Genomic DNA, 11,672 nt, shown 5'->3' with positions numbered 1-11,672 from the left:
CCAGAACTCTTCTGCCCATCTCTGCATGGGAGGGGGACCACTAGCCTACCAGGGAAAACAAGTGTTGGCAGAGCATACGAGCCATAGAGGGAATAAAAGAGCACTGATCAATCAGTACACACATCAGATATTTGATGCTTGTTCCTGTTTAGAATCTCAAGATACTCTCTTCCTCCATCTATGCCTCTCCCTCTAACACCCCCCCCCCCCCCCCCCCAGCCCGAGGTAACAGGACACTTGTCTTGTGGGTTTTATAAATAGATGTTTTAATGACTTTTTCTGCAACAAAAGTAAAAGCTTTTTATTGTAAACACATGTGTACCTATAAGCATCCAAATAACATTTAATCTACAAAGAGATTGGAATTGCTTGCGGTCTTAAAGGCTACATCTATGGTTATTATATTTCTATTTATTTATTTTATTAACGTTACTTGACAGAATTTTTTTTTTTATATCAGGAACATGTAAAATATTACACATAATCGTTTTAATTCATGGAGCGCCTCCTGCTGGTGTGACGTCTAAGCAGAAGTCTTCTCACTTTACAGCTGTAGCATACAGGCCTCAAACATTACAAGAGCCAAGTCTCCCGACTCTGTGTCTGATTGGCTGATCAGTGTGGGGGGCGGAACACCAGAAACTGAGAAAAGCAAACCAAGGGCAGTCACATGACAAGGTGGGCAGGGACACCAGAGAGTTTTCAGCAACAGCTAAATGCAGGAGCAGAGTAAGGAATGATGGTACAGCGTTGTCAGCACTGAAGTCCTCAAGAGCTAAAAGCCCTCCACACAGTAGACTCCGCCTATAGATTCCAGCCAGAGCAATCTGTTAAAGATTCCTCCCCATCATCCAGTTTTCTAGTAACAGAAGAGGTCAGCCTGTGAATTATCACTCCACAAATACAGATATAAATTCTGCGCTCAGACATCACTTCCTGTGCAGGAAAGACAGCTTGGATTACACAATAAATTCAGCTTTCTATTTAGAAAGTCCGCAGAGCCAAAATCACAGCAGGACCAAACGTGTCGCCATCCTGAATCATTCTTGTCTGCGTGAGTTGTCTGGTGTTTCAGAAGGGCTCCATTCTCAAAGAAGCTTTTCCCACTTTCTGAATATGAATAAGGGCGCTCTCCTCTGTGCCTCCTCATGTGCTGATGAAGGTTCCACTCTCAAGGAAGCATTTCTCAAAGACTTGTAAACCAAAAAAGGGAGAAACCGATAGTCCAATATAGTGTAGTAGCTTGAGGATTTACAGTATTGAAATTTAAGTAGTAGCAATTATACTCATAAACGTGGGTTACCAGTCGGGTAACCACTTGAATAGCAGGTGGGGAGAATTGTGACCTGACCCCACTCAGGTATAAGAAGTTGCTCTCTGTAGATCAGGAAGTATAGGGATAACACCCTCCACCAAGGGTGGACTAGACTAGATATAAAGGTTTGAACAGAGGCGCCAAAATAGGATAAAAACGCCTACAAACTGTTTAACCACTTCACATCCAGACGTTGTTTCCCACTTATGGACCAGAGCAGTTTTGACAGTTTAGCTATGCCCTTATTTAATCAGAAATAACTTTATCCCTACTTATGACACAAAAATGAAATATATATAGTTTTTTCCAAGACAAACTAGGCTTTCATCGTATGCCATTTTTTCCCTCGAATAATTTTGATTCCTATGCATTTGAATGGTAAAACAAGGAAAAAAATAGAAAAAAAAACACATTATTTCTCAGTTTTACCAACTCCAATTTAAAAATAAAAAGTGCTACTGTAGATAAAAAACACAAATTTTGTTTGTCTATTCTTACTGCTTATCACAAAATTTAGATTATGTTACTGTCACAATTTATGGTGAAGATATTTAATTGTGAAATAATGCTACAGAGTGTATTTTTCACTATGTACTGAGAAAATAAAAGTATTTTTAATGGTAAAAAGCAATCTCATTAGCTCAGGAAACATATATTCCCATTCACCAATTAGTCCTGCATCAGATAGTGCCAGAAATGTGCACAGGAGCAAGCCCAATCCTGCACAGTACTGCTTCTGCTACAAGACGTATATCTACTGACTCGTGGCTTAGAGGAAGTCACAGAAGACGTAGATATACTATAGTGGTGGATAAAGTGGTTAAAAGGGGAAAGTAGGTGGATTTACCTTCCTTCGAGGAAAAAAACAGACAGAGATTCATTATTTTTAACACAGAAAAATAAAATGTATTTGTAGCTCCAAATATATGTTATTTTTCTGTGTTAAAAAATAACAGATCTGTGTCTGTTTTTCCTCAAGGGAGGTAAATCCACCAACCACCCTTTTTAACGGTTTTTAGACGTTTTATCCCATTTTGGTGCCTCTGTTCAAACCTGTATATCTAACCATTCTCAAAGAAGCTTTTCCCACTTTCTGAATATGAAAAACGGTGCTCTCCTCTGTGCCTCCTCATGTGCTGATGTAGGTTCCACTCTCAAGAAAGCATTTCCTACACTCTGAACACGAGGTTTCTCACCAGTGTCAATTTTCTGGTGTCTCACAGGGGCTTTTTTTTTCCAAAGAAGCTTTTCCCACATTCAGAACATGAAAAAGACTTGCCGCTGTGACTTCTTATGTGCTCAAGAAGAGCTTCACTCTTAATGAAATATTTCCCACACTCTGAACATGACAAAGGCTGCTTACTGGTGTCTCTCCTCACGTGCTTATTAAGGTCACTCTTCTCCAAAAATCACTTCCCACACTCAGAGCATGAAAAAGGCAGCATATGCCTGTGTGACACACCTTACATCTGATAAGGTGCCGCTTGTGAATAAAGTTTTTCCCACACTCTGAACATGTAAAATGTTTGCCTGTGTGACATTTCTGGTGACTACAGAGATGTTGCTTACCAGTATAAGCTTTTCCACAGGCTAAGCATGCATAAAAGACACTATCCTCTATGACATCCCTGGTGTGAGCCAAGATCTTTTTTAAAATATAAATATTTCCCACATTCTGAACATACATAATTTGGCTCACTCATGAAGTTTCTGGTGTTTAGCAAGTGTTTCTTTGCTAACAAATTGTTTCTCACATGTTAAGCATGAAAAAGGACCCTTATCTCTGTGCCTTTTTATGTGCTTAAGAAGGCTTGCTTTCTGATTGAAAGTTCTGCCACACTCTGAGCAAGAGAAATAATACTTGCCAGTGTGTCTCTTCCTGTGTTTAAGAAGACCTCGTTTGTCAGTAAAGTGATTCCCACATTCTGAACATGAAAAAGGTTTCAGACCTGTGTGACGCGCCTGATGGCTAATAAGGTGACTCCTCTGTGAGAAGTCTTTCCCACATTCTGAACATGAAAAAGGTTTCAGACCGGTGTGACTTGCCTGATGTCTAATAAGCTGACTCCTCTGCAAGTAGTCTTTCCCACATTCTGAACATGAAAAAGAACGCACACCGACGTGTCTTCTTATGTGTTTATGAAGAGATGAGTTGTCAATAAAACATTTCCCACACTCTGAGCATGGATAAGGCTTCTCACCTGTGTGAGTTCTTAGGTGTCTAAGAAGGTTACTATTTTCTGTAAATCCCTTCCCACACTCTGAACAGGAAAAAGGTTTAAGACCTATGTGGTATGCCTGATGCCTAATAAGCCGACTCCTATGTGAGTAGTCTTTCCCACATTCTGAACATGAAAAAGAACGCACACCGATGTGTCTTCTTATGTGTTTAAGAAGAGATCCGTTGTCAATGAAACATTTCCCACACTCTGAGCATGGATAAGGCTTCTCGCCTGTGTGTGTCTTTAGGTGTCTAAGAAGGTCATATTTGGTTACAAATCTCTTCCCACACTCTGAGCATGGATAAGGCTTCTCGCCTGTGTGTGTTTTTAGGTGTCTAAGAAGGTCATAATTGATTACAAATGTCTTCCCACACTCTGAACATGAAAAAGGACGCTCACCAGTGTGACATTTCTGGTGTTTAGCAAAGCTTCCTCTATTAGCAAAGTGTTTGTCACAGTGTAAGCATGAAAAAGGATGCTTATCTGTGTGAGTTTTCTTGTGTTGAAGAAGGTCTTTATTCTCAGTGAAACCTTTCCCACACTCTGAACATGAGTAAGGATGCCACTCTATGTGTGTTTTAAGATGTAGGGTGAGAATAGATTTCCGACTAAAATGTTCACCGCATTCAGAACATGATAATCGTTTACGAGCTCTACATCTATCAGCACTTATGTTACTGGTAGAGTCCTCAGCATTAGATGGAGCTTTTATAGAATGTGATTGGTCAGAAGATTCCTCAGGATCCGAGGGTGATCCATCTGCACTGTGATCTCTATGATTTGTGTTTCCAGTGATTAGAGAACATTGTGTGACGCCATCATCTTCTGTAGCGCCATCTGGAGGTGGAATAGGATGGACCTCCGAGGGGATCCTCACATCATTTCTATCTGTTGGGGGAACAAACATAAAACAATGTTTATAGTTCCTGTTTTGTAGTTGGGAATCCTGTATGCTGCTCTAGTAGGCAAAAGTGTCACAGAGCTCCAGTATTTGGCTGCAGAAGAAAATGAAGACATGAAATGAAAACATAAGAAGTGATGTAACATGATGAGATACACGTGTATGTAAAGACCCAATCCTAATTACAACTAGACGTACAGGACAACTGAAGTGAGAGTGATATGGAGGCTGCCATAAATATTTCCTTTTAAGTGATACAAGTTTCCTGGCTATCCAACTGATCCTCTGCCTTTAATACATTTAGCCATAGACCCTGAACAAGCAGATCAGATGTTTCTGACATTATTGTCAGATCCGACAAGATTAGCTGCATGCGTGTTTCTATTGTTACTCAGACACTGCTGCAGCCAAATAGATCAGCAGTATATTAGTAGGTGAACAGAGGCGCCAGAAGGATAAAAGTACATAAAATTTTTAAAAATTTGCTGGTCTCCACCAGCTCTCATTCTACCACCTCTGTCTCCACCTACTTTCTACCACCTCGGTCTCCGCCAGCTCTCATTCTACCACCTCTGTCTCCACCTACTTTCTACCACCTCGGTCCCCACCAGCTCTTCTTTTACCACCTTTGTCTCCATCAACTTTCCTACCATCTCTGTCTCCGCCACCTCTTCTTCTACCATCTCTGTCTCCAATAGCTCTCCTTCTACCATCTCTGTCGCCACCACCTCTTCTTCTACCACTTTTTTTATCCACCAAACTTTCCTTCTACCACCCATGTCTCCACTAGCTCTCTTTCCACCACCTCTGTCTCCAACAACTCTTCTTCAACCAGATCTCTTCCTACCACCTCTGCCTCAACCACCTCACTTCTTACCGCTGCTGTCTCAACCACATCGCTTCTTACCACCAATATCTCCAATAGCTCTTTTTCTACCACTTCTGTCATCACTAACTCTCCTTCAACCACACCTCTCTCCACTAGTTCTCCTACCACAACTGTCTCTGCCAACTCTCCTTCTACCACCTCTGCCACAAGCAATTCTTCCTGTACCACCTCTATCTCCACCAACTCTCCCTCTACTACCTCTGCGTCTACTAGCTCTCCTTCTACCACCTCACTTACAGCCTTAAGGTGGCCATTAACAGTACAATTCCTTGGATGATCGATCACCTAATTATATTATATTATTGGAGTTGGTATCATTAATGATTGTATATTTACAGTCTAATCAAAAAGTGTAAGACCTGCTTAAAGGACAGCTAAAGTAAGGAGCATATGGAGACTTCCTTATTTATTTCCTTTTAAACAATACCATTTTACTGGCAGCCCTGCTGATCTATTTAAGTTGAAGAGAAATCGAGAGCCCAATATGGTGTAGTATGTCGAAATTGATTGAATAAACGAAACAGTGAGATGGTAATACTCACAAACACGGGTTACCACCTAGGTAACCACTCATTAGGCAGGTGAGGAGATTAGACCTGTCCTCACTCAGGATTAAGAAGTCGCTCTCTGTAGATAGGAAGAAAGGGGGTAGATCACCCCTCCACCTGGGTTGGACTCAAATATATTGGTAGGTGAACAGAGGCGCTAGAAGGATAAAAGTACATAACATTTTTAAAAAATTGCTGGGAGGAAGTGGTGGACTCGCCTCCGTTAAAGCAGACACCAAGGACTGTAAATATATAGATATACACATTTATTGAAAATACCCCAAAGATGCAACGCGTTTCGCGGGCACAGCCCACTTCTTCAGGCAATAAGCAGGGGATAAACAACTGTAAACAAAAGACAGAGGCATAGCTATAAATGTTGCCATAAAAAGATACAAATGGATTATTAGTGTAATAAGAATAGTACTTCAAAAATAGTGTTTAGTGATATGCTATAGTAGGGGGGTGATTGCAAGGAATGGGTCGGTGTAAACTACATAATGTGTATAGGGGAATGGACTAGATAACAGTGGTAAAAGGTAGTTAGTAAATCAGATTAAGTTGGTATCAAATTGACCGCTTTAGGTATATTTCAGTAGAAGGTAGGGAATGAAATAAGTTGTAGCTGGCAAGAGGGAAAAAGGCATGTGTAATGGTTAAAAAATAAAGATAAAGACTTACCAGCAATTCAGTTATAGCAAGCAGAGCACCTCTGTACTGTTGTGAGGTCGCTTGCTGCTTTAAATGTGTTAATTCTGGCAGCCCTGGCCTATCCAGAAGCTGCTCCAGTGTGAGTGGGTGGAGTCAGTGACCATGGTGACAGAGAGTCCTCCAATCAGCTGCTGCCAGCTGTAAGGAGTAGATTGGTGTGCATGTTGTCTTACATAACATCAGTGGCGTAGTTTTGGAGCTGTGGGCCCCGATGCAAGTTTTACATTGGGACCCCCCAAGCACTCTATACATAACAATTGATACGGCGCACCAAAACCTGCCAATGGCAACTACAGGTGCAAGAAGGGGATGGGGAGCAGTCTGTTAATGATTACCACTATTCAAAGTGTCTATAGAAGTGATTATTACCAGCACAGGACCAATAGAGAGCTAATACTGCATTTGAGGGAGGGCCCTTTGGGGCCCCTCTGGCCCAAGGGCCCCGATGCGGTCGCTACCACTGCAACCCCTATTGCTACGCCCCCTGCATAACATGCATGCTTTCTCTGCATGCACAGGGCAGTGTTTAGAAAGGGAACATGGAGCACAGTGGTGTGTTTGCTGCCATCTAGTGGTTCAAAAGAACAAGTACAGTGAAAAGACTTCAAATGTCATTATACATGCTGAAAGATAATGAAGATAAAAGCATGAACAATGCCCGACTTTTTACAATTGGTAAATAAATTAGAGTATACTTCTGGAATTAATAAAAAATTAATAAAATCATAATAAATACATTATATATATATATATATATATATATATATATATATATATATATATATATATATATATATATATATATATATATATATATATATATATATATATATATATATATATATATATATATATTATTAATAAAAAAATAATGTGAATATGACATGAAGATATAAGCATAAAATCGAAGAACATATAAAAAACATAAAAACAATTGTAATATATCCAAAATATGAGGAGGCCATTTGCAAAAATTGTCCAGGCCTGGTAATATATAGTGTATAATCCCGTCTACGGTTTTGATATTGTAGATGAATGTTTGCAGCTGTAATAATTATCATTGTATTAGAACAGAGGTTCCCAACCGGTGTGCCGAGAAACATTTAGGTGTCGCGGCAGCACCAGCTATGTGTCGCCGCTCTCTGCTCCCCCCGCTCGTCTCCCCCGCAGATCGCCTTATTATCTTAGCAGCGGCCGCTCTCCCCTCTCCAGCGCATGTATTTATTCAAGCAGCGTATCTCCCGGCTGCTCTGTGTGTGATGCGCAGGAAGCAGGGCTCGGTTACCATAGTAACGGCGATACATATCGCCGCTACAGGAAGCCGCTGCCCTCCTTCCTGCGCATCACACACAGAGCAGCCGGGAGATACGCTGCTTGAATAAATACACGCGCCGGAGAGGGGAGAGCGGCCGCTGTTAAGGTAATAACAGCGGCGGGGACGGGCGGGGGGCACCACCTACCCATACTGGCTATACTGGGGCACTATACTGGCTATACCGGGGCACTATACTGGCTATCCTGGGGCACTATACTAGCTATCCTGGGGCACTATACTGGGGCACTATACTGGCTATACTGGGGCACTATACTGGCTATACTGGGGCACTATACTGGGGCACTATTCTGGCTATACTGGGGCACTATACTGACGCACTATACTAGCTATACTGGGGCACTATACTAGCTATACTGGGGCACTATACTAGCTATACTGGGGCACTATACTGGCTATACTGGGGCACTATACTGGCTATACTGGGGCACTATACTGGCTATACTGGGGCACTATACTAGCTATACTGAGGCAACTAAACTCCCTATACTGGGGCAACTATGCTAGCTATGCCACTGCACCCTCACCAACCCCCCCCCCCCCCCCCCACCCCCGTGATTGTTACTGAGCCCCTCAGTGTGCCTGCAGGCCGCTCTCCCCTCTCCAGCACATGTATTTATTCAAGCAGCGTATCTCCCGGCTGCTCTGTGTGTGATGCGCAGGAAGCAGAGCTCCGTTACCATAGTAACGGCGATACATATCGCCGCTACAGGAAGCCGCTGCCCTCCTTCCTGCGCATCACACACAGAGCAGCCGGGAGATACGCTGCTTGAATAAATACACGCGCCGGAGAGGGGAGAGCGGCCGCTGTTAAGTTAATAACAGCGGCGGGGACGGGCGGGGGGCACCACCTACCCATACTGGCTATACCGGGGCACTATACTGGCTATCCTGGGGCACTATACTGGGGCACTATTCTGGCTATACTGGGGCACTATACCGGCTATCCTGGGGCAATATACTGGCTATCCTGGGGCACTATACTGGGGCACTATACTGGCTATACTGGGGCACTATACTGGCTATACTGGGGCACTATTCTGGCTATACTGGGGCACTATTCTGGCTATCCTGGGGCACTATACCGGCTATCCTGGGGCACTATACTGGCTATACTGGGGCACTATACTGGCTATCCTGGGGCACTATACTGGCTATCCTGGGGCACTATACTGGCTATCCTGGGGCACTATACTGGCTATCCTGGGGCACTATACTGGCTATACTGGGGCACTATTCTGGCTATACTGGGGCACTATTCTGGCTATACTTGGGCACTATACTGGCTATACTTGGGCACTATACTAGCTATACTGGGGCACTATACTGGGGCACTATACTGGCTATACTGGGGCACTATACTGGCTATACTGGGGCACTATACTAGCTATACTGGGGCACTATACTGGCTATACTGGGGCACTATACTAGCTATACTGGGGCACTATACTGGCTATACTGGGGCACTATACTAGCTATACTGGGGCACTATACTAGCTATACTAGGGCACTATACTGGGGCACTATACTAGCCATACTGGGGCACTATACTGGTCATACTGGGGCACTATACTGGCTATACTGGGGCACTATACTGGCTATACTGGGGCACTATACTGACTATACGGGAGCACTATACTAGCTATACCGGGGCACTATACTGGCTATACTGAGGCACTATACTCGCTATACTGAGGCAACTAAACTCCCCCCCCCCCCCCCCCCGTGATTGTTACTGAGCCCCTCAGTGTGCCTGCAGCATCAGCAGATTGTTACTGAGCCCCTCAGTGTGCCTGCAGCATCAGCATATTGTCACTGAGCCCCTCAGTGTGCCTGCAGCATCAGCAGATTGTCACTGAGCCCCTCAGTGTGCCTGCAGCATCAGCAGATTGTTACTGAGCCTCTCATTGTGCCTGCAGTAACAGCAGATTGTTTCTGAGCCCCTCACTGTGCCTGCAGCATCAGCAGATTGTTACTGAGCTCCCCACCATTGTGCCTGCAGCATCAGCAGATTGTTACTGAGCCCCTCATTGTGCCTGCAGCATCATCAGATTGTTACTGAGCCCCTCTTTTCTATCATACGGGACGTGTCATGTATATCTGAATGTTTGGCATGATGTGACGTGTCACGGATATCTGAATGTTTGTCGTGATGTGTCACGACCTGAAAAAGGTTGAGAACCACTGTATTAGAAGGATGATAATAATAGTCATAATGAAGATAATAATAAACATCAGTAATAGAAGATAATATATATAAAAAGGAATTTTTTATTTATTTATTTATTTATTTATTTTTAGGGGATAAAAGAGAGCGACCAAGATAAAAGCAAAACTTTTGACAGGGATGGTTAATGGATTTTTTCTATAACTTCGTTAAGGCCCTCCGGGGATAGGGTTCTTAATGTCTGTATCCAGAACATTTCGTGTTTTTTGAGGAGATAAAATGCATTCGGTTTTCTTGTATTTTCTTGTATTGTAACTCTCCCCTGGCAACCAGTTTTTCAATAATATAGTATTTTACAGACGTTACATTGATGACCTTATTTTTATTTGGAAAGGCGACATTTCTACCATTCCACATTTTATTCATTATCTTAATTCCAACCCAGCAGGGTTACAATTTACATACCACCATCACACATCTTCCATAGAATACCTTGACCTTACCCTATACATCGAATCGAATCACATCAAAACAAAAACTTATTTCAAACCGGTCGATGCCAATAATTACATTCACTTCAAAAGTTTCCATCATCACCCCTGGATTACCAATACACCATACAGTCAGTTCAGGAGAATCTACAGGAATTGCACAGATCCATCGCAATATGACATCCAATCCAATATCCTCACCAAAAAATTCACGGATCGCCAATATCCTAAGGCCTTGATAAAAAACGCTAAATTTAAAGCCAAACACCCCAACCCACCGAGTACTGATGCAAAACTAACTAACAACACAGGCCCTCCAAGGTTTATCACTCAATACAATGCCCAGCATTCGCACATTCGTGACATTCTAACCAACAGATGGGAGATCCTGATGCAGGACCCCTTCTTAAGACCGCTATTACCCAAAGCACCATCCATCACCTACAGGAGAGCTCCAAATCTCCGCAACATTCTTGCACCCAGTAAACTGCGTCCGCCCACACAGCCCCAGCCCACTCATTCAGAACCACTCAAACCAGGCTGCTTTCCATGTAACAAGACCCGCTGCACAGCCTGCCAATTCATCAACACTAGTGTATCATTCTCTTCTACCAGTACCAACTGCAACTTCCCTTTGAAAAAACGGTTTACTTGCGACTCCAAATATGTCATCTATCTCATCTCCTGTCCGTGCCGGCTTCAGTATGTGGGGAGAACCACCCAATTAGTACGCAGCAGAATCGGACAACATAAAAGAAATATCATTAAACAATTTCCCCTTCACAGTGTGTCACGTCACTTCAGCACCCATCACAACAGCAATCCACTGCTATTTAATATTACACTGATTGACTCAGTGGATACAAGAAAACCGAATGCATTTAAATCTCCTCAAAAAACACGAAATGTTCTGGATACAGATATTAAAGGACTTACGAGGCCAAAATGTCTAAAAAAGCAAAGTACCTGTAAGCTGTTTAAATGCACGGAGGACGCCGTCCGCGCCCTCCGTGCAGTTCCGCCGGGTCCCCTTCCTGAGATCGCCCCCCGCGCCGACCCCGACCCCCCAGGCCGGGTCGGGCTCTCGTGCCGCTC

General features: G+C 43.2%; 1 protein-coding gene across 1 annotated transcript in view; it reads right to left on the bottom strand.

Moving 5' to 3' along the window:
• Nucleotides 1–327: 327 nt before the first annotated feature.
• LOC137536969 (uncharacterized) overlaps nt 328–11,672 on the bottom strand; it is a 29,996-nt gene continuing 18,651 nt past the window's right edge. Inside the window, exon 10 of the mRNA XM_068259134.1 lies at nt 328–4,425. Within this exon, the coding sequence (XP_068115235.1) occupies nt 3,011–4,425 (1,415 nt within the window). The 3' untranslated portion in view covers nt 328–3,010. The remainder of the gene's footprint in view (nt 4,426–11,672) is intronic.

The sequence above is a fragment of the Hyperolius riggenbachi genome, chromosome 10, assembly GCF_040937935.1.
Source record: "Hyperolius riggenbachi isolate aHypRig1 chromosome 10, aHypRig1.pri, whole genome shotgun sequence".
Classification (NCBI taxonomy): domain Eukaryota; kingdom Metazoa; phylum Chordata; class Amphibia; order Anura; family Hyperoliidae; genus Hyperolius; species Hyperolius riggenbachi.
The sequence above is the reverse complement of the archived record's forward strand: the minus strand, read 5'-3'. Positions and strand labels throughout refer to the sequence as shown.